Source organism: Gossypium raimondii, chromosome 12, assembly GCF_025698545.1.
Source record: "Gossypium raimondii isolate GPD5lz chromosome 12, ASM2569854v1, whole genome shotgun sequence".
Taxonomy (NCBI): Eukaryota; Viridiplantae; Streptophyta; class Magnoliopsida; order Malvales; family Malvaceae; genus Gossypium; species Gossypium raimondii.
Genome location: NC_068576.1, coordinates 3,070,122 through 3,094,782, shown reverse-complemented (window position 1 = coordinate 3,094,782; position 24,661 = coordinate 3,070,122). Strand labels below are relative to the sequence as shown.

The following is a 24,661-nucleotide window of genomic DNA, read 5'->3' as shown; positions in this document are numbered from 1 at the left end:
GTCTTTCTATTTTTTAACCTATAAATTTGAATGATCGATTGAAAACTAAAATTAACTAAATTAATTAACTACGAACGCGACAAAGAACAAATCAAGAAAATAATTAATTAACAACCAAGAAGCAAAACAATAACTAGGAAAGAATTCACCTAGACTTCATCTATCTCTATCAATCTAAATTATGTAATTTCTTCACTTAGTATCTTGATTCGTAGAAATCCCTAAATTATGCTAATATCTTTATTCAAGACTAAGAGCAACTGACTCTAGGTTGATTAATTGAAATTTCTTTCTAATTAAAACCCTTATTATCGCATTAGCTCGATCTATGGATTCCCTTATTATTTTGACTCTAATCCAGTAGATTTATATCTTCCTATTTCTCGGATTGCATGCAACTCTACTAAATTACGCTAGATTTATTCTTAAATAGGGTCTATTCCTCCTTTGATTTAAGCACATCAAACATTGATCAATAGTTTATAAATATTAAACCAAGAATTAAGCACATATAATTGAGAACAAGATCTAAGTCTTTATTGCGTAAAATAAAAATCAAAAGACAGAATTCATCATAAGGTGCATCTTCCTAGGTATTTAGAAAATTAGTTCATACATGCAAATAAAAACATCCCAAAGATTAAGAAACAAAGAAACTCATAATAATCTCCAAAGAAATCAAAAGGGAGTTTTCACTTGATGGAAATTTGCTTCAGAATCCGATTCAATGGTGTTTTTCGAGTTGTTTTCTTGAATATTCTATAACGGTTCCCTCTTATCTTCTTATTTTTGTCATATATAGGTCTTAGAATGTCCGAAAAATCCTAAAAATCGCGTTTTTTCGATGTTCGGAGCATAAAATTCACCATTAACATCGAATAGTCACCCAAAAACACTTTAAGAATAAGACTAAAACATATTACTTTTAGCACCTATCAATATCCTTAATCTCTTTGGGATAAATTCATTCTCCCAATATAATCTTATTTTATCTCATGGTAATTATTACATCTTCATGAAAAGTCAACTACTATCAAATAGTAATTAAGTCATTTATCACAAAATCAAACAATTCGTGACCACATTTAATTTTCATGTATCATGTAATGCCAATGAGAGGATATCATTTACCCATTTCTTGGGCTATGAATTTCACTATTGGTAGTAATTCTACATATTGGAAAAGTCGTATATCTAACGTACTAGTTTTCGGTTCCTTATCTATTTGAACTCAAGCTTTTACTTGCATCACAACATACGAGTCACACATACATAGTCCATCATCCACTCAAGATTAAGGAATAACACACTATGAATGTCACAAGTGAATAAATCCATTAATGGATTTGTGATCCATCCTACTTGGGTTTTTTCCAATGTATTGTTAGTCTGATCAGTCACATCTATGTCTCTATCTTCTAGAGCCATCTGCTCCGATACTTAAGATAAAGCATCTCCCCAATTGGATTTGATAAACAACATATTAACCTTTCAATCGACTTGCTCATTTCCGGTTAGACTAAAGATATGTTTAGGTTCATCTACTAATATAACTTATCTTTCCGTATTACGACCCGACCGCGTAATACCACTTAGTACCAGTTAAACATTAGATAACCGGTGAGCCAATATTTGTTTCCATTTTGCTTTGCGTGCAAAAACCATTGAGGACAATATACAAATGATATTAATATAATTTATGAATAGTTTTATTAAATCAATCTATTTGAAAAAGTACAAATATATAAAACGAATATACTACACTTAGAGCACCAGATCCAACAGTTTATAGACTGCATAGGTAGAGCCAGTGAGCTGACAAGTTTTCTATAAGAGTATAGTAAAATAATAATAAAAATATTTAAAAAAAGAGATACATGTTAATTTTTTAAAGTTACTTATGGAATAAAAAATACACTACCAATGTATCAAATACTCACCCAAACTATATTTAAAATTTAGAAACAATTATTTTGTTTTAGATTGTAAATGAATTTATATATTGAACTATATATTAAAAATTAATTTTTTTGAAAATTTTAAATGTTCTTTTTAGATTTTTCAGTGTTTAATATAACAAACTAAAATTAAATCTAAATGTTGTGATTCATTGATATCATCTAATTGAAACCGAACTAAATTATAAAAAACACAAATCTAATGGAATTGTCGGCTCCACTCTTATCAGTTTCATGGGGTTTTTTTTCTTAGCCCTAATAATGATCATATATAGTACCATACCAGTAATAATGAAATAGTATTAAATTTCCTCAAAATCGGAGCAGCAAACCCTTCCAAAAAGGGAAATCAACTTTGAGTTGCGCAAGATGATGTAATTCGTAGTGGGAACCCTTCGCCATAATTTCTCTTCTTCACAATCCAATAACTAACGTCGGCCAAATTTCAATTGCTTCTGATATATAAATTGCCAACCACATGGCCTTTATGATTGACTTGCATACCATTAACTTAAAATGAGCAGACATATAAGGATGACTTGGATCTAAAACAAAGAAAAAGATATTACATGAAGCTAGTTGTGTCAAGGTAGTTGCCGACTAAGTTATCATCATGCTCATCAAACAAACGGTGGATTGAAGGATTCATTGGATGAGGACCAAATGGGATGAACATTAAGGGAAGGATGGGGAAAATAAGCCCACCATTTGATTTGAAGTCTCTTAAATTGCAGGAATGGGCTACAATTTCTGACTGTAACCTATTCCTAGGTTAAGGGGGAAGTAATACAGAATTAAGGTGGGAACGAGGACATTGGCGGCCGAGATGGTGTATAGATTTAGGAATGATAATTTGTGTAATGGATTTAGATTCGATGTTAAAGTTACTTACGCATTTGGACTTGATATAGATGGATTTCTTCGGATATCTATAATTACGAATATCTAATCTGAATTTATTGTTTATAAAAATGCTTCCAATAAAATTTCAACCCAAAATTTCTTATATATAAAATCATGCTTTAATCATCAATATTTACCTTAATTAATAAGCGTGGCGTAAAATCAAAATAAAATATTTTTAAAGTTAAATCTAATAAATAATAAAAAATTAAATATAATATTTTTAGAAGAAAAATATATTCTTTAATATATTATTCTCTTAAATTTCAATTAGTTTATCTTGAATCGATTCTTTTGCATCCATAAACCTAATCAAATAATAAGATGGGATCATCGAATTCCTATATTTGTGTTTATCCCATTTATTATTTGATCAACTAAATTAATTAAATTACTTTAAACAAAAAATTTGATTAATATTTATATAATTAAAACAAATATTATAGTTAAAATTAATTTATTTTATAATGTGAGATAAAATTATATTTAGTACATATTATATTACAAAAAAATAGTACATATACCTGTTTAACTATATATAGTATATCAATTGTTATATATAAGTAAATTACGAATGTATGATAATTATAAGATTATGATGTTATAGTGTACTTTTTGTCAAGTGAACGGTCATCGTCATTGGAAACACAAATCCGGGATGGTCAATTTTTGATGTGAGATGGTGTGTCAAGCAATGTTCAAGGGCGGTTAGGATGGACGGGAGGGAAAATTTGCATTTGCATTACATCATAAATATATTCTGCATTTGCATTGATTTAATATTTGTTCCTTATATTATGCTTAAATTGTTATTTATGCTATAAATTAAATACTTTATTGTTTGTATGATTATATATAATGATTTAAGATTAGTCTTACACTGAGCTGTTGTAAGCTTATTCCCCATTTTCCTTACCTCTCAAGTAGCACAGAAAACTAAAACTCGAAATGGCATCGGAGGGGCTCGGACTAGCAACTCATTTTCCGTTATCGTTATATTAAAATATTCTATTAAAGCTATCTTTAATTATTTAATATTGGGATTGAAATTATTAAGTATTTTCTTGTTTTTATAATGGAGATTTAAAATTGTTTAACTTATTTATTTTAAAGCATGACATCTGGTTAAAAAAAAATCTGACATTTGCATGCTTTTCGATATAGAAAACCATTACTTTAAAATATTTTTCCGTTGCTTTATAAATACTTAAATGTTTTGATAAAAACTCTTTAAAACCTAATCGTTTTCTAAAATTACACCTCAACAATATTGTAATTGAATTGATAAGTAAAGCTGGTTTAAATTAATGAATGTTCTTAAAAACAAAAAAAAAATGATATTCACATAAATCAACTCAAGTAAAAAGAATGTTCTTACAGGATCACCTCGGTGATCGAATGTAACACTTTTAACTTTGTTGAAACTCCTAAGTCAAGTCAGAAGTGTTACAAAAAAAATTTTAATTGGAGTGGTTTTAATCTCCAAATTAAAACACTTTATGAGATATTGTATTTATATCAAATAATTATCTAAAATTATATTGAAAACGTAATCTATATATATAAATCTTAATTATTTTTTCACTTTAACTGAAATTTTTAATTTAAATTTTCGTTGAACTTTATGGTTTCCCACGTTGGTATGTTCTTCCCTAGTAAATATTTCCGTTTTTCATAAAAGCATGATATTGATATTCATAATATATAACATATTTTTGGGTAAGTAATATCATGGCTACTTTGACAATATGATGTAAATGGGAATTTCTCATTTCAAAGACAATATAAGTTGTTCTGATTGTGACTTGTAGAGAAGAAGACGAAGTCTAAATGCTAAATCTATATATAGTGTCCCGACTGGTGACTGAGTATATGTTCTAAGCAACTTAAACTCTTTCTAAGAACATGATGGCAGTACTGTTTGTATATCTTGGATTTATGGTTTTTGGAATAATTTTTCTTTGTTTTCTCTATCGTTTCATAGACAACAATGGCCTCCCTCGAAACTGGCCACTTGTTGGGATGATTCCCACGTTACTTCTCAACATCCATCGCCCTCACGACAAAGTTGCCCAAATCCTCAGACGAAGCAATGACACCTTCCTTTATACAGGACTTTGGTTTACTAACACTAGCTTCTTAGCCACCTCGGATCCTGAGAATGTGCGTTATATATTGAGCTCCAACAGTTCTGTTTATAATAAAGGTCCTGAATGGCTGAAGCAGTTTGATATCTTCGGCGAAGCACTTTTCAATTCCGACGGCGAGGCATGGAAACGTCACCGCAGAGTTTTCCATGCTTTCTTGAATCACCCTCAGTTCCGGCAATCACTTGCAAAGGTTCTCCATCAACGTATAGAGGAAGCGCTTGTTAAAGTTCTTGAATATGTTTCTGGACGAGAGATGGTGGTGAACTTGCAAGATTTGTTGGTAAGGCATGCGTTTGACATTGGTTGCATAACGGGCGTGGGCTTCAACCCTGGGCTGCTCTCCATTGAATTCCCTGAGAATCGATTCCACAATGCCATGAGTGATACTTTGGAGGCAGCTTTTTACAGATACGTAATGCCTGACAGTCTTTGGAAGTTGCAGAGTTGGCTTCAGATTGGGAAAGAGAAGAAACGGAGTGATGCTTGGAAGGCTTTCGATGATCTTTTAACACAATTTATATCGACCCAACGCCACAAATCCAAGAAATCAGTGGCATCCGCAGGCTCAAATGAAGAGAATGATTTCAATTTCTTGAACTGTTACCTGACAGGACATGAGATAACAGGCCCAACACCAAAAGACAGTCTTATAAGAGACAACCTTGTACATTTTTTGTTTGCCAGTGATGATACTTACAGTTTAACTCTCACTTGGTTCTTCTATCTCATCTCCAAGGCACCCATGGTTGAAAACAAGATCAGAGAAGAAATAAAGAGACACTTATCAATGACACAAGTAGAGGGGGGCTTGCAAATACCATCCAACTACGACGAGTTGAGTAAGCTAACATATCTTCATGCAGCGTTGTGCGAAACCCTAAGACTACATCCACCGATTCCGTTCGAATTCAGAACATGTACAAAGCAGGACTTTCTTCCGAGCGGTCATCGGGTCGATCAAAACACCCGAATCCTAATTGGAATACATGCAATGGGAAGGATGGAAAGCTTATGGGGAGAAGATTGCTATGAGTTCAAGCCAGAAAGATGGATTAGTGAAGATGGGAAGATTAAACGAGAGTCGCCAACTAAATTTAGCGCATTCCTTGCGGGGCCAAGGATTTGTCCAGGGAAAGAGGTGTCGTTTCTGTTGATGAAGGCTACCGCAACAGCCATCATTCATAACTACAACTTTCATGTGGTGGAAGGGCAGAATATTGGTCCCAAAAACAGTGCGTTTTATCAGATGAAGAAGGGGTTAATGGTTAGGGTTAAGAAGAGATGGAGTTGAGAAATTTGGCTTTACGTTTGAACAAGTAATTAAGAAGTTGCCGTATATATTATATAAAGAAGAATACTTATATATTACAAGTGATTTCCTTCCTGTCTCAGATTCCATCCATGGAATCAGACAATTGTCAGTTAAATGTATCTATGTCTCAAGTGTAATGGATTTCTGTTTGTTTAATAGTGGAAAGAGAAAAGCTTAATTATGTAAAAATTAAAAGGTAATCCTACTGTTTCGGAATTGATTGATAGTTAATAGTTGATTGTTAGTTGTTGATTGTAGATTTGATCAATTGATTTTAAATGTATTTAGTAAAACTTAGTTGATATGTATAAAATGATAAATAAGGGCATGACACGTTTTATTCTTAAGTTTTATTTGTTTATAATACTTTAGTCTTTACTCGGTGAAATTATTTAAATAAAATACTATTACCAAAGAATTAAAAATATCCATTATGAAAATTAATTAGTGAATATTTTAAAATTTTAAATAAACAAATTTCTTAAGTTCCTTATTAGAAAATATTAACCTTGTAAAATTGATAAATATTAATAGTGTATCAATATAATTGTAAACTATATTCTTAATGATAATTATGTCATGTTCTTAGAATGTAAATTAATAATAATTATGTCACACTCTAAATAAATTTGTCAAGCAGCATATTTCAATTAATTTAAAGTTGCATAAGCAATTATTTTACACAAGTAAATTGAAAATAAATTAAGAGTACATAAATATTCAAGGATGAATGGGCTCGATTGAAAATTTTTCGTGGCAATGTTGATTTTTTTAGGTTCACGGTGAATTTTTAGTTTTGAGATTTACTTTGGCCTTTGGAGGTGAAAGTGAAAATGAGAGAATAGAGGCTACTGATATATTGACACCCTTATTAGGTTTAGAGAGCATGTAGCAAAGGGAGTAATTTTGAGCAAGGATGGTCAGATATGTCATTCCACATATCTCATTCCCAATCAACTATTAAAAAAAGTTGCCCATCCCAACGTTTTTGTTTTGGAGGTTTTAGCTCAACAAGCTCTTGCAAACCTCTATTCATCAAACACTAAAATTAGAGGGTTTGATTACCCAATTCTCTATTGTGCCAAAATCAGTTAAAAAAGGCCAAAAACTCTGTTTACCAAACACCCAATATGTAAAAATTATTAGATTATACTACGCTTATTACATGGGTAAAAATAGTTATGTAATAAATTTGTTGAAGTAAGATATGTTGAATGAAGCTGAGTGACATTCGGTACTTGTAATGGCCCAAATTTGAGGTTATCGGAACAGTGGTTTCGGGACCACAAATCCGATGAGAAAAATTTTATTTTTCTTATATTTTTATGGTCTACAATTTCACAAAATGATTTTGTGAAAATTTCGTTCGAAAATTTCGACGTTTGGGCACTCAATTTAGTCAAAAGGACTAAATTGTAAAAGTGCAAAAGTTGAGTTCTACATGTTAGAGGTGTCCAATTGTTATGAAACTTTAAATTGGAGGTCCTTATATGGTAATTATACCATTGGTAACTTGGTAGACAAAAATGGACATGAGATAAGTGAAATAGAAAATTTTTAAGTTAGGGGTAATTTGGTAATCTAGTAATTAAAATGAATTAAAAGGGAAAAAGATGACAAATTATGCTCATCTTCTTCATATGAACGAAATCAGCAAGGGGGGAAGCCATAGTTAGGGTTTTCAAGCTTCCAAGCTCCATAATCAAGAAGTACGAAACTCGAGGTTAGACAAAGGGAAGAATAAAGTTGAAGACTAAGTTGGTGAATTTGGCTATAATTGGTACCGAGGTAAGTTTACGGTAAATAAATGCAATATTTCAATATTTATTATTAATGCTGTTAATTTCCAGCAATTATGAATTTATTTTATGAATTTATTTGATGATGATCCAAGCATGAAATGATAGAGAATTAAAATTTAAAAGTCCCGTTGATACATAAGGATGGTACTGGATACGAATGTCATGACATTTGGGTAAAGAGATCTCATGTAAGACCATGTCGGGACATGGCATTGGCATCCTTAAGATCATAAGAGGTCCTCAGAAGACCATGTCCGAGACATGGCATGGGCATCGAGACGAGAGGTCCCATGTAAGACCATGTCTGGGACATGGCGTTAGCACCGAGATGAGAGGTCCCAGTAAGACCATGTCCGGACATGGCATGGGCACCGATATGAGAACATCCCATGTAAGACCATGTCCGGGACATGGCTTTGGCATGTTATTATCGAAGAGACCCGAGTATCCTTATTATTCCAATGTAGCTCAACGGGCTTGTAAACGAATTATGTTCATGAAAGTTCGGTTTAAAGCATAAATGGCAAGCTCGTAAGTTGTAAGACTTAAGAACTTATTATACTATCAATTGATGTTCAACGATGCAGCAAGAGTTGAGTAAGTTATGCACAAGTATTCTAAGTAAACAAGTAAGAGAACTAGTATGAGATTAACTAAAGAGTAAACTAGAGATATAGTCACTTGAGTTTAATTATTTGTGTGTAATGTTGTTATTTACTTGCTAGTAAACTTACTAAGCTTTATGCTTACTTCTTTTATTTCTCTTTCTCTTATAGTATTGCAAAGCTACTTCAAGGATCCTAAAGAAGTCGGAGATCGTCCACACTATCAACCACAACTGCTCGGTATTTTATGTCAAAACACGTTTGAGTTATGGCATGTATAGGGATTTAGTTATTTTGTATGTTTGTAATGATGATTTTGCTAATGAGTGATGTGTAAGTATTTGATGATGTATGATCATTAAAATGGTTAAGGATGAAGGTGTTTGTTGTTATGAAAGATTAGGTGATAAATTATGCATGGAAATCATGAAAGGATAAAATTTGGCAAAGAAACAGAATTCAGGCAGCACAGTGACGTGAATTTGAAAAATCACCTAGGATGGTATAAAATGAATTAGAGGGTGAATGATATATGGAATTAAATCTTGTTGAGTCTATTTTTATGGAAAAATAACAGTGTAGCAAAAGGAAATTTATATTTTAAGATATGTGAATTTTAGTAAGATAGGGTCAGAACTGTTTTTGGAGTCCCCTGTTCTGAGTTTAGAAAATAATTACAAATTGTACAAAAATGGTTATGAGTTGAAATTTACATGCTTAGATTCCTTAATGAGTCTATTTTCTGTAGGAACAAGTGGGAATAGCATATGAAAATCCTATAATGAGAAAAGTTATTTTTAGTAACAAGAGGGCAGAATAGTCGAATGGTGAAACAGGGGAGACTTTAACTAATAAACTGTACTAATTGGCTGAACCAAAAATTCTAAAAATTTTATGGTAGGAAGATATATGAGTCTAGTTTCAAGGAAAATTTACGGAGTTAAATTTTGAGTTCCGTAGCTCAAGTTATAATTAATTTAGTGACCGCTGCGCAATTGGACAGTTTTGCTGTAAATAGTGAAAATAAATTTTCAAACCTAGTTTTTATGCTCCGAATTGGTAAGATAAGCTAAGTAATGCCTCGTGCTCGACTCCGGAAACGGTCTCGGGTAAGGGGTGTTACATTTTGTTGGTATCAGAGCAGGTTTAGTCGATTCTCGGAAATATGCAGTATGAATAAGAGTCTACCTATACATGCCATACTTATATATTTTGATAGTGTGACGACTCCTGACGATTTTAAAATGTTTTCTTTTATAGTTATGGATCCTGAACGAGCTAGTACAGATGAAGTAGAAAGTAATGCGCCTGCTTCCGCAGAAGGGACGGCGCCACTAGATGTTAATGTTAGTGAAAGGCCTGCATCGCTTAGGCAGGGAGAAGGAGCTAGAGAAGCCTTCTTCCAAGCCATGAATGATTGGTTTGCCAAGTTCGTTCGCATTTAATCCGTTTGTAAGACCTCCACCCCTCAAGATTCACAGGTTCCCCATGTAGCTTCCCACTGCAGTATAGTTATCGAGAGAGACCACTGTTGATAAGATTAGGAAGCAAGGGGTGAAGAATTTGGCTACCAAAGATGATGATGCGAAAAGCGACTCGGCTTGAGAATACAATCGTGGTTTTGAAGAATTATCTTGTACTCGGAAGAATGTATAAAGTGTGTTGTTTCACTTCTTCGAGATTCAGCTTACCATTGGTGGAAGACCCTCGTGTCAATAGTACTGAGTGAGAGGGTTACCTGGGATTTCTTTCAGGAGGAGTTCCGAAAGAAGTACATCAGCCAGAGATTTATAGATCAGAAAAGGAAGGAGTTTCTTGAGCTAAAACAAGGTAAAATGTCTGTGACTGAATATGAACGCGAATTTGTCAGACTTAGTAAGTATGCTCGGGAGTTTGTATCCACTGAAGCTAACATGTGCAAGAGATTTGAAGATGGGCTTAATGATGACATCCGACTATCAGTGGGTGTATTGGAAATCAAAGAGTTTGTTGTTCTGGTAGAAAGAGCTTGTAAAGTAGAAGACTTGTTAAAAGAAAAAGAGAAGAGCAAAGCTGAAGCTGGAGCGCAGGATACAAAGAAGAGGCAAATGAGTAAATCATTTCAGTCTACATCTAAGAGGCCTAGGGAGCTCTCTAGCGGATCACATTTTCCACATATATATTCTGGTCGAAGCAGAAGTAGAAGATTCGAGGGTTTTAGAGCTCAAACCACTACAGTTGCAAGTACAGGCAGTACTCGACCTCCTAGGCCTGAATGTTCTCGATGTGGGAGACGCCACCCCGGAGAGTGTAGAGCAGTGAAAATGTTTGTTTTAGATGTGGAGCATCCGATCACTTTATTCGGGATTGTCCTGAAACAACTAAAGAGAAGAAATAACGAAAAGAGATCGTAATGCTCCTACCGAGGTAGACCGCAGAGAAACCCGAGAGTGGGGGCGAGTAATAGGGTGCATCCAGAGATTCAGGTTAGATCGGATGTTAGAGCACCCGCAAGATCATATGCTATTCGAGCTCGTGAAGAGGCGTCCTCTCCGATATAATTACGGTACATTTTCTCTTTATGATACTAATGTTATTGCATTAATTGATTCTGCTCTGTACATTCATATATATGCATGAAATTAGCATTTGTTAAAATTTGTCTGTTGAACCTCTCAATTTATGGTTAAAGTCTCTAACCCCCAGCCGCTTTGTGATGGTGGATAAAGTTTGTAAAATTGTCCACCGATGATAAAAGGTATTTGTTTCCCGGTTGACTTGATGTTATTGCCTTTTGATGAGTTTGATGTGATATTGGGCATGGATTGGTTAACTCAAAGATGATGCAAGAGTAAACTGTAGACAAAAATATGTTGTGTTGAAATGCCGAATGGAGAATTACTTTGGGTTAAATCTAATCGATGGAGAGGATTATCCGATATAATTTCGATTATGACACTTCGTAGGTGTGTTAGAAAAGGGTATGATGTTTATTTGGCGTATGTGTTGGATACTAAGGTATCTCGAGTCAAAGATACAGTGATGCCAGCTTGTATGTGAATTTTCGATGTATTTCGGAGGAGTTACGTGGTTGCCACCGAAAGAGAAGTGGAATTTTCTATAGATCCGATTCGGAACTACCCCAATTTCTATAGCTCCGTGTCGTATGGCTCAAGCAGAGTTAAAAGAGTTAAAGGTACGATTCACGAGAACTTGTTGATGAGAGGTTTTGTTCGTCCGAGTCATTCACCTTGGGGTGCTCCATTACTTTGTGAAAAAGAAAGACGGGTCTTTGAGATTGTGTATCGACTATCGACATCAATAAGGTAACTATAAAGAATAAGTACCCATTGCCTCGAATTGATGACTTATTTGATCAACTGAAAGGTGCCACAAGATTTTCAAAGATTGATCTCCGATCGGGTTATTACCGATTCACGGGTAAAAGAGTCGATGTGCCAAAGACGACTTTCGTAACCGTGTATGGGCATTATGAGTTTCGGTTATGCCGCTTTGGGTTGACTAATGCACTGCAGTATTCATGAATTTGATGAACCGGATATTCAGAGCGTATCTAGATAGGTTTGTAGTAGTTTTTATTGATGACATTTTAGTTTATTCTCGGGATGAAACTGAGCATGCAGAACATTTGAAAATAGTGTTGCAAATTCTGCGTGAAAAGAAACTTTATGCTAAATTCAGTAAATGTGAATTTTGGCTTCGAGAGGTAGGTTTTCTCGGACATATTGTATCCGCAGAAGGCATCAGGGTAGATCCGAGTAAAATTTCAGCTATTGTCAATTGGAGTCCACCGAAGAATGTATCTGAAGTTAGAAGTTTCTTGGGTTTAGCTGGTTATTATCGGAGATTTGTACAGGGGTTTTCTATGATAGCTTCTCCAATGACTCGTTTATTACAGAAAGATGTTAAATTTGAATGGACAGATAAATGCCAGCAAAGTTTTGACCGATTGAAGAAATTGTTGACTAAGCACTGTGTTGGTACAAATGAATCGGGTAATGAATTTATTATTTATAGTGATGCATCATTAAATGGTTTGGGTTGTGTCTTGATGCAAGAAGATAAAGTAATAGCCTATGCTTCAAGACAACTTAAGCCACATGAAAGAAACTACCCGTACATGATCTCGAGTTAATGCTATTGTATTTGCATTGAAAATATGGCGGCATTATTTGTATGGTGAAAAGTGTCATATTTATACCGATCACAAAAGCTTGAAATATTTGATGACACGAAAGATTTGAATTTGAGACAACGCAGGTGGCTTGAATTGATAAAGGATTATGATTTGGTTATTGATTACCATCCGGTAAGACTAACGTGGTAGTCGATGCTTTGAGCCGAAAATCTCTATTTGCTTTACGAGCTATGAATGCCCGGTTGTCACTGACTGATGATGGTTCAATCATAGCTGAAACGAAGGCTAAATCGATGTTTCGTCAACAAATATGTGAGGCTCATAAAAATGATGAAAAGTTACAGGCTAAACGGGCACATTATGAGTCCGGTAATGATTCAGAATTTCAGACTGGGACTGATGGTTGTTTATTATTTAGAGGTAGAGTATGTGTCAAGAATTCGAGCTTAAATGAAGATTCTACACGGGCCCATAGCGGTACTATGTCTGTACATCCGGGGAGTAATAAAATGTATAATGACTTGAAAAAGATGTATTGGTGGCCGGGTATGAAACGTGATATCTCTGAGTTTGTATCAAGATGTTTAGTATGTCAGCAGGTTAAAGCTGAACATCAGGTACCTTTGGGGTTGCTTCAACCAATCACTATACCGGAATTGAAATGGGAAAGAGTCACTATGGATTTTGTATCTGGGTTACCGATGTCTCCAAAGAAGAAAGATGCCATTTGGGTAATTGTCGATCGATTGACAAAGTCCGCGCACTTTATTCCGGTATGTATGGATTATTCTTTAGATAAATTGGCTGAATTGTACATATCTGAGATTGTTAGACTACATGGAGTGCCTGTCTCCATTATATCAGATAGAGACCCCCGATTTACGTCTCATTTCTGGAACAAATTGCAAGAAGCTTTGGGTACTCAGTTGTATTTCAGTACTGCATTTCATCCTCAGACAGATGGCCAATCTGAGCGTGTAATTCAGGTATTGGAAGATATGCTCCGATGTTGCGTATTAGAGTTGCAAGGTAATTGGGAAATGTATCTACCTTTGATTGAATTTGCTTACAATAACAGTTATCAGTCTAGTATTAAAATGGCTCCGTATGAAGCTTTGTATGGTAGAAAATGTAGAACACCGTTATATTGGATGAGCTCGGTGAAAAGAAAATACACGGGTTGATTTGATCCGGAAATGAAGAAAAGTAAGGTGATTCGAGATAGTTTAAAGCGACTTCCGATCGTCGAAGTCATCGCCGATCTTAAACGAAGGGAGATTGGATTTCGTGGGTGATAAAGTATTCTTAAAAGTGTCTCCTTGGAAGAAAGTTCTCGGTTCGATCGAAAGGGTAAATTGAGTCCAAGATTTATCGGACCATATGAGATTATAGAAAGAATTGGACCAGTTGCTTACCGATTGGCTTTACCACCGGAACTCGACAAAATTCATAATGTATTTCATGTATCTATGCTACGACGGTATCGATCAGATCCTTCACATGTTATTACTCCAACAGAAGTAGAAATTCAAATGGATATGACTTATAATGAAGAACCGGTTAAAGTATTAGCACGAGAAACAAAGGAGCTTAGAAACAAAAAGGTAACTGGTGAAAGTGCTATGGCAAAAGCACGGATTGAGGAAGCAACATGGGAACCGGAAGAGACAAGGAGGAAGCAATACCGAATCTCTTTCGGTAAGATTTTCGAGGACGAAAATCCTAAAAAGGGGAGAGTTGTAATGGCCCAAATTTGAGGTTATCGGACAAAGGGTTTCGGGACCACAAATCCGATGAGAAAATTTTTATTTTCTTATATTTTATGGTCTACAATTTCACAAAATGACTTCGTGAAAATTTCGTTCGAAAATTTCGACGTTTAGCACTCAATTTAGTCAAAAGGACTAAATTGTAAAAGTGCAAAAGTTGAGTTCTACATGTTAGAGGTGTCCAATTGTTATGAAACTTTAAATTGGAGGTCCTTATATGGTAATTATACCATTGGTAACTTGGTAGACAAAATGGACATGAGATAAGTGAAATAGAAAATTTTAAGTTAGGGGTAATTTGGTAATCTAGTAATTAAAATGAATTAAAAGGAAAAAGATGACAAATTATGCTCATCTTCTTCATATGAACGAAATCAGCAAGGGGGGAAGCCATAGTTAGGGTTTTCAAGCTTCCAAGCTCCATAATCAAGAAGTACGAAACTCGAGGTTAGACAAAGGGAAGAATAAAGTTGAAGACTAAGTTGGTGAATTTGGCTATAATTGGTACCGAGGTAAGTTTACGGTAAATAAATGCAATATTTCAATATTTATTATTAATGCTGTTAATTTCCAGCAATTATGAATTTATTTTATGAATTTATTTGATGATGATCCAAGCATGAAATGATAGAGAATTAAAATTTAAAAGTCCCGTTGATACATAAGGATGGTATCGGATACGAATGTCATGACATTTGGGTAAAGAGATCTCATGTAAGACCATGTGCGGGACATGGCATTGGCATCCTTAAGATCATAAGAGGTCCTCAGAAGACCATGTCTGGGACATGGCATGGGCATCGAGACGAGAGGTCCCATGTAAGACCATGTGCAGGACATGGCGTTGGCACCGAGATGAGAGGTCCCCGTAAGACCATGTCCGGGACATGGCATGGGCACCGATATGAGAACATCCATGTAAGACCATGTCAGGGACATGGCTTTGGCATGTTATTATCGAAGAGACCCGAGTATCCTTATTATTCCAATGTAGCTCAACGGGCTTGTAAACGAATTATGTTCATGAAAGTTCAGTTTAAAGCATAAATGGCAAGCTCAGGTAAGTTGTAAGACTTAAGAACTTATTATACTATCAATTGATGTTCAACGATGCAGCAAGAGTTGAGTAAGTTATGCACACAAGTATTCTAAGTAAACAAGTAAGAGAACTAGTATGAGATTAACTAAAGAGTAAACTAGAGATATAGTCACTTGAGTTTAATTATTTGTGTGTAATGTTGTTATTTACTTGCTAGTAAACTTACTAAGCTTTATGCTTACTTCTTTTATTTCTCTTTCTCTTATAGTATTGCAAAGCTACTTCAAGGATCCTAAAGAAGTCGGAGATCGTCCACACTATCAACCACAACTGCTCGGTATTTTATGTCAAAACACGTTTGAGTTATGGCATGTATAGGGATTTAGTTATTTTGTATGTTTGTAATGATGATTTTGCTAATGAGTGATGTGTAAGTATTTGATGATGTATGATCATTAAAATGGTTAAGGATGAAGGTGTTTGTTGTTATGAAAGATTAGGTGATAAATTATGCATGGAAATCATGAAAGGATAAAATTTGGCAAAGAAACAGAATTCAGGTAGCACAGTGACGTGAATTTGAAAAATCACCTAGGATGGTATAAAATGAATTAGAGGGTGAATGATATATGGAATTAAATCTTGTTGAGTCTATTTTATGGAAAAATAACAGTGTAGCAAAAGGAAATTTATATTTTAAGATATGTGAATTTTAGTAAGATAGGGTCAGAACTGTTTTGGAGTCCCTGTTCTGAGTTTAGAAAATAATTACAAATTGTACAAAAATGGTTATGAGTTGAAATTTACATGCTTAGATTCCTTAATGAGTCTATTTTCTGTAGGAACAAGTGGAATAGCATATGAAAATCCTATAATGAGAAAAGTTATTTTAGTAACAAGAGGGCAGAATAGTCGAATGGTGAAACAGGGAGACTTTAACTAATAAACTGTACTAATTGGCTGAACCAAAAATTCTAAAAATTTTATGGTAGGAAGATATATGAGTCTAGTTTCAAGGAAAATTTACGGAGTTAAATTTTGAGTTCCGTAGCTCAAGTTATAATTAATTTAGTGACCGCTGCGCAATTGGACAGTTTTGCTGTAAATAGTGAAAATAAATTTTTAAACCTAGTTTTTATGCTCCGAATTGGTAAGATAAGCTAAGTAATGCCTCGTGCTCGACTCCGGAAACGGTCTCGGGTAAGGGGTGTTACAGTACTAGTGCTCACTGTAGGCCACCATTGAGGCAACTTGTTACTTGTCTTATTTGGTTTGGTAATTTAACAAAGAAAATATTTGGACTTGTCAATTTGTTGTTATTTTGAAGATATTATGATCCATCTATGGAAACCAATCTTTAGCTTTTGAAAAATAAATTGAATACAAGTGAATCAATTTAACCCTTAGAATATAGAGAATCGATGAAGATTGAGTTGTTGATTTGGAAATCATATCCTTGATTGATTGTGATTTGATTATTAATGATTATTAGCTATTTTAAGGAGTTAATTAGTGTTCACTTATATTCTATGTTAGCAAGCCAAAAGTTATACATTCTTTGAGGCTTGTCTAGGTTTTGTATGAGAGCTTATTGAGTGCATTCTAATATGTTCATTGAGGAACTATTTTTGTGATACAGTTCAAACTAAATTGTAAATATTGTTGAGTGTTTATTGGTTAAGATCTTAAAGGGAGGATTTGGAAGTGAGTTTTCTGGTGTGTAGGTACAAATGTGAGAGTGATAGAGTGTGAATCACTTGTTGTATTGTGGATTAAAGATAGTCATTAAGCTAGGCTCCGCAAGCAAACCTTAAGTTTAAGTTATTAGGTATATTTAAATTATTGCGAAATTATTATGTTTAATTTGTTTGGATTGTTATTTAACTAGTTTTGTTAATTTACTTTTATTTATTGTTAATTATAAATAAATTTTAATTAATTTTTATTTTATATTATTTCATGGATTCAAATATCCGACATATGATTGAAAATGTTAAATTCAAAATTATTTTACAAATTTAAATATTCGGCAGATAATGATATTTAATTTGGATTCAAATTTAAATAATAATTAGAGAATTGGATTAATCCAAATATTGGAGATATTCCACATGCTTCCATTTCTATGTATAGTTAATAATTGTTAAGTAGTTTTAATTATTTCTATTTATTTTCTACTTTTTTATAATAAAGTGTTAAAAGATATTTTAATGAGATTTAATTATGTGGTTAAGGTTTGTATATAAATTTATGTAGAGGGGAATTTTTATATTAAACAATATCATTTTTCTTATTTATTTAGTTTTGATTTTTAAATACTAATTAAGGTAGAGATAATATAATATTTTAATCTCTGAATTTGGAAACTATGTTTACTTTGGTATCTGTGTTTTTTTTTTCATTTTGATAATTGAATTTGTCAACTAGATTTATTTTGGTATTTGAACTTAGATTTCATCAAGATTTAATGAATTGGTTGGTTGGTCTGAAAACCAACTAATATACTGGTCCAAACAAAAATGTTGAATCAATTGAATTGAAAATGGCTCGAAATCGGTAAAAATCAAAATTTGGAACAAAAACCAGTAATTAAACAGGTTGAACATGTTTAATAATTTTTTTTACGAATTTTTAATTATTTATTTAATTATTGCTGGTTTAGTAGTTAAACCGAACAAACCAATTAAATCGAAAACCAGTGGTTTGACCAATTCAACCACTATTCCGTGATTAGAATATTGTATATGACACTCTAAAATTGTACCATGTCTCCTAAATATATATATATATATATATATATATATATATATATATATATATATATATATATATCTTTTAATTTTTCAAGTGATGATAAGACACAATCTCAAAGTGTCGGTTATCAAACTTTTATATTTTTCAAGTTTAGGGATCAAAATGATTTAATTGTCAAGTTCGAATACCAAAACAAATAAAAAATAAGTATCAAAATGGACTTAATTGCCATGTTTAGAATAAAAATTATATTAAGGATATGGAGTGGTTTTAATCCTCAAATTAAAACACTTCATAAGATTATTGTATTTATATCTCATTAAGTATGACTCTATTTTCAGTCAAATTTGAAAAATAATCTTTTAGTTAAACTCATTTATTTATTTCACCAAACACCGATTAGTTTAGATTATTTTATTATTATTTGACATATGAATTTAGCTTATAAATAGGCTCTTTTACAACCTTAGAAAAAAAAACACCCATTAGAGATTAGAACTCATAACACATTTAGAGAATTTTGTGTTTACGTTTTGAGGGTTCTTTGTTTTCGGGATTTGGGGTTTAGTTTTATCTCCATCTTTTGTACTCTTCATTCTTTTGCCATTATAATAAAATTATCTTTGCCCGTGGTTTTTTATCCTCTTTGGAGGATTTTTTCCACGTTAAATTTGTGTGTTCAATTTCTCAATTTTTATTACTTGTTGCTTAATCGGGACGATCCTAACAAGTGGTATCAAGAGCTAGTTCAAAGATCAGCCCATTCAGATATGGCAACAACAAGGTTTGAAATTGAGAAGTTCGATGGTGAGACAAATTTCAATCTGTGGCAAGTTCGGATGATGGCAATTCTAGTTCAATCCAGTTTGAAAAAGGTTGTTACCGGGAAAAAGCCTGAGAATCTAAATAAAACAGAATGGGAAGAGCTTGATGAAAAGGCCTTGTCTGCAATCCAGTTGTGCCTCGCGAATACGGTATTGCAGGAGGTATTGATAGAAAAGACCTCATCTGCCTTGTGGAAAAGGTTAGAAACTCTTTATGCGACTAAGTCTCCGGCTAACCGTTTAGTGTTGAAACAATGTCTATTTACGTTTCGCATGAACGAAGGTGAGCTTTTTAGAGATCACATCAGTCAATTCATTACTCTTTTAAATGATTTAAAGAACGTTGAGGTTCATATTGATGATGAAGATCAAGCTATGCTATTATTTTGCTCTTTACCCCCTTCATACAAGTCTTTCAAGGAGACCCTGATTTATGGCAGAGACAAACTCTCGTTCAAATATGTGAATGGTCATTTGTTGAGTAGAGACAAACTCGACAATAAGCTTCATTTGGATAGCAAGGCAGATAGGCAAGCTTCTGTTTTGATAACATCAAAGAAACGAGACAAAATGTGTCGCTATTGTAAAAAGTTAGGTCACGTCAAAGCAGATTGTTATAAACTGCGAAATAAAAGAGCTGCTGAGAGTAACGAGGAAGATGTAGCTGGTGCTAATTTGGCTGATGAAAGCGGTGATGATTTTCTGTTAGTGTCAACGAGCGATAACTCCAAGCTCACGTCCAAGTGGATCCTAGATTCGGGATGTTCTTTCCACATGTGTCTCAATAGAAAATGGTTCTTTACATACAGTTCGGTTGAAGGTGGAGTTGTGCGCATGGGAAACGATTCATCTAGTAAGGTAGTTGGTATTGGAACTATTAAAATCAGGACACACGATGGGACAATTAGGACACTCTCAGATGACAGGTGTGTACCTGATTTACCAAAGAATCTCATCTCCTTGAGTATTTTAGACTTGAAAGTATGCAAAATCAACATCAAGTCGAGTGGTATTAAAGTATCTCGTAGAGCTCTCGTTTTGTTAAAAGGTAAAAGAACTGGCAATCTTTATATTCTGGAATGTTCTACAGTGACCAGTGAAATCAGACGTCCCTTGTCCGTTACACAGTCGAAGTCAACTCGTTTGGAGCGGAGGCAACTTGGTCATGGGAGGAAAAAATGTATGACCGTTTCGTTGAAGAGAGGTTCTCTTTTGGATGCAGGTTTTGAAAAGTTAGGGCACTGTGTTCGTGAAAATCAGACCCGGGTTAGTTTTGATTTGGCAGTGTACAAGTTGAAGACTAGAAGTCTTCCAGTTTCTAAGCACAGATTCGACTCAGTTAATTCCCTACATAGTTCAAGATAAGCTCGTGGTGGGATTTGGCAAAGATGGCGTTGTAGAAATATGAGTCAAGGTGGAGATTTGTTAAGCATGACTCCTATTTTCAGTCAAAATTGAAAAATAATCTTTTAGTTAAACTCTGTTTATTTATTTCAGTCAAACACTGATTAGTTTAGATTATTTTATTATTATTTGACATATGAATTTAGTCTATAAATAGACTCTTTTACAACCTCAGAAAAAAAAACACCCATTAGAGATTAGAACTCATAACACATTTAGAGAATTTTGTGTTTATATTTTGAGGGTTCTTTGTTTTCGGGGTTTGGGGTTTAGTTTTATCTCCATCTTTTGTACTCTTCATTCTTTTGCCATTATAATAAAATTATCTTTGCCCGTGGTTTTTTATCCTCTTTGGAGGAGTTTTTCCATGTTAAATTTGTATGTTCAATTTCTCAATTTATTCCTCTATTTTGTTACTTGTTGCTTAATTGGGATGATCCTAACAATATCAAATAATTATCATAAAAAATGTATTATAGATAATTCTTATTTTTTTCATTTTAACTGAAATTTTTTAATTTAAATTTTCGTTCAACTTTCTTGTTTCCCATATTGTTATGTTCTTCCTAGTAAATATTTTCGTAAAAGCATGATATTGATATTCATAATATATACCATTTTGGGTAATTACTATCATGGCTTCTTTGACAATATGATATAAATGGGAATCTCTCATTTCAAAGACAATATAAGTTGTTCTGATCAGGGATTTAAATTGTGGTTGCGGCCGCGTTTTCAGTCGCATTGTGTTTATCGCGGTTGCGGACATAACAGATGCTATTGCAGTCATTGTAGGTATCGCGGTCGTAAATTTAAAAAAAAAATCACACAACTTATTGTAAAATATAATAGCGGTTTTGGCAGTAGCGGTTTCAGACGGTGCCGCTACCGCTATATAACGGCCGCTATATAAATCCCTGGTTCTGATTGTGACTTGTAGAGAAGAAGACGAAGGCTAAACGCTAAATCTATATATAGTGTCCCGATTGGTGATTGAGTATATATCCTAAGCAACTTAAACTCTTTCTAAGAACATGATGGCATTACTGTTTGTATATCTTGGAGTAATGGTTTTTGGAATAATTTTTCTTTGTTTTCTCTATCGTTTCATAGACAACAATGGCCTCCCTCGAAACTGGCCATTTGTAGTGATGATTCCCACGTTACTTCTCAACATCCATCGCCCTGATGGCAAAGTTGCCCAAATCCTCAGACGAAGCAATGGCACCTTCTTTTATAGAGGACTTTGGTTCACTAACACCAGCTTCTTAGCCACCTCGGATCCTGAGAATGTACATTATATATTGAGCTCCAATAGTTCTGTTTATTTGAAAGGTTCTGAATGGCTGAAACATTTTGATATCTTCGGCGAAGCACTTTTCAATTCCGATGGTGAGGCATCGAAACGTCACGGAAAAGCTTTCCATGCTTTCTTCAATCACCCACAAATCCGGCAATCACTTTCAAAGGTTCTCCATCAACGAATAGAGGAAGCTCTTGTTGAAGTGCTTGAATATGTTTGTCGACGAGAGATTGTGGTGAACTTGCAAGATTTGTTTGCAAGGCATGCTTTCGACATCGGTTGTATTATGGGCATGGGCTTTAACCCTGGGTACTTTCCATCGAATTCCCAGAAAATCGATTCCACAAAGCCACGAATGCTGCTATGGAAGCAACTTTTTACAGTTATGTGATGCCTGATTGTCTCTAGAAGTTGCAAAGTTGGCTCGAGATCGGGAAAGAGAAGAAACGAAGTGATTCTTGGAAGGCTTTTGATATTCCTTAACACAATATATATCGATTCAATGCCACAAATCCAACAAAACAATGGCATCATCAAATGAAGACAATGATTTCAGTTTCTTGAACTGTTACCTGACAGGTCATGAGATAACAGGTCCGACAGGCCGACACTGAAGGATAGTCTCATGAGAGACAACATTATACAATTTCTGTTTGGCAGTGAAGGTACTTACGGGTTAACAAGAGAAGAAATAAAGAGACACTTATCAATGAAACAAATGGAGGGGGGCTTGCACATACCATCCAACTATGACGAGTTGAGTAAGCTAACATATCTTCATGCGGCGGTTTGTGAAACCCTAAGGCTATATCCACTGGTTCCTTTTGAATTCAGATCATGTACAAAGCCGGACTTTCTTCCGAGTGGTCATCGGGTGGATCGGAGCACCCGAGTCTTAATCGGAATACATGCAATGGGAAGGATGGAAAGCTTATGGGGAGAAGATTGCTATGAACTCAAGCCAGAACGGTGGATAAGTTAAGAAGGAAAGATTAAAAGAGAGTCACCAAGCAAATTTTGCTCATTCCTTGCGGGACCAAGAATTTGTCCAGGGAAAGAGGTGTCGTTTCTGGTGATGAAAGCGACCGTCGCTGCGATCATGCATAGCTATAATGTTGATGTACTTGAAGGCCAAAATATTAGCTCCAAAAACAGTGTGCTTTGTAAGATGAAGAAGGGGTTAATGGTTGGTGTTAAGAAGAGATGGAGTTAAGGAATTTGCAGAATTAAAGTGATAATTAAGAAACCTCGTTTAGCCTGATGGTCAAGTTCCTGTTATAATTCAAAAAAAAAATTGTAATTAAGAAGTGTTACCATATATATACTTATATAACCATATAGTCTAACGTGGGTTAATGTTTTTATCAACTAAAATTGCACTGGATTAAAATTTAATTTAAATATTTAATTATAATTCAAAAAAATTGTAATTAAGACGTGTTACCATATATATACTTATATAATCATATAGTCTAACGTGGGTTAATGTTTTTATCAACTAAAAATCGCACTGGATTAAAAGTTAATTTAAATATTTAATTATGTTTTTATATTTTAGACAATGAAAGTTTATATTATTATTATTTGTGTTTGTTGTTTTGCCTTATTTTTTAGATATTTTCCTGTATTTTAATTTTTATGAATTTCTTTCAATTTTTTTCATGATAAGTAGAAGATTTTGACATATTAAATGCAAAAAAAGAATCAAAAGTATTTGCAAGTTGCCAGTCAAGAGACGGAGTGGTGTCTCCATTTTTACCGCAGAGTGTGCCTTTCAATCAGTTGCCTACTATTAGACCATATTAAATATAGAAACCCCACAAAAGTTAATGATATTTGTAACACCCCTTACTCGTATCCAACACCGGAATAGGGTACGAGGTATTATCAGGACACATACACTTGTAAATATATTTAATCGAGTTATAAAATTTCATCTAAATTAAAACTTTCAAAATTATTAACATGCTTTTATAACTCTTCACAATATATCCTCAAAATATTATAATATTAATAAATAGGGCCTACGAGACCTGATACATACTAATGCAATTGAATGCTTCATTTCCATTTCATTCAATTCGCAATTTCTCATTGTAGCGACCTAAAAATTTTGGGTACGGGTGCCAGTCGAAGTGGTTATTGAAAATTTGAAAACTGTGTCTCGATTTTATTTCAAAAACGGAGTCGCCACCGATCTTTTTTCTAGGTGTGATCGGACACCAAATAAATTCTCTTTTTTAAAAGAGAAATTATTTTTCAAATTTTCTAAAAAAGAGTCGATTTTAGGTCCACGCCAAAATCCGAGAAAATTAGGGTTCGGAGTCGATTCTGCGAGGAAGGTATTAGCACCTTCGCGACGCCCAAAATTGGTATCTCGTTAAACGCACGTCGTCTTCATTTTCAAAAATACGAGTTCAATTTAATATTAGTCGTGATCCGATTGAAACACGAGAATTTTAAAGCACAACAACTTCTTTTTTTTTGAAAACACGAATTTTTTTTTTAAATACAAGAATTTTAGAAACACAAATTTTTTTTTAAAAACACGAAAATTTTGAAACACGAGATTTTTTTTGAAAACACGAATTTTCTTTTTGAAACACGAAAATTTTTAAAATAAAAAATTTGTTTTTGAAAACATAAAAATTTTGATAAAAACGAAACACGAGAATTTTTTTTGAAACACGAAAATTTATG

At 33.8% G+C, this 24,661-nt stretch overlaps 1 protein-coding gene, 2 long non-coding RNA genes and 1 pseudogene across 4 annotated transcripts; all 4 read left to right on the top strand.

Annotated features, from left to right (window-relative positions):
• The first annotated feature begins 4,752 nt into the window (after positions 1-4,752).
• Positions 4,753-6,468, top strand: LOC105762830 (alkane hydroxylase MAH1). The gene has a single exon (XM_012580751.2). It carries the CDS (start codon positions 4,767-4,769, stop codon positions 6,300-6,302), a length of 1,536 nt encoding a protein of 511 aa, XP_012436205.2. The 5' UTR covers positions 4,753-4,766; the 3' UTR covers positions 6,303-6,468.
• Positions 6,469-7,958: 1,490 nt separating this feature from the next.
• Positions 7,959-10,135, top strand: LOC128035578 (uncharacterized). 2 transcript variants are annotated; one of them, XR_008192054.1, is made up of 3 exons: positions 7,959-8,111; positions 8,902-8,970; positions 9,991-10,135. It is a non-coding gene; the product is annotated as an uncharacterized LOC128035578 (long non-coding RNA). The 2 variants fall into 2 exon arrangements; XR_008192053.1 differs by lacking the exon at positions 9,991-10,135 and having other exon boundaries at positions 8,902-9,127.
• Positions 10,136-14,996: 4,861 nt separating this feature from the next.
• LOC128035577 (uncharacterized) lies at positions 14,997-16,170 on the top strand. Its single transcript, XR_008192052.1, has 2 exons — positions 14,997-15,149; positions 15,945-16,170. It is a non-coding gene; the product is annotated as an uncharacterized LOC128035577 (long non-coding RNA).
• A 5,522-nt stretch (positions 16,171-21,692) lies between these two features.
• Positions 21,693-23,174, top strand: LOC105762831 (alkane hydroxylase MAH1-like; annotated as a pseudogene).
• The last annotated feature ends 1,487 nt before the right edge of the window (positions 23,175-24,661 follow it).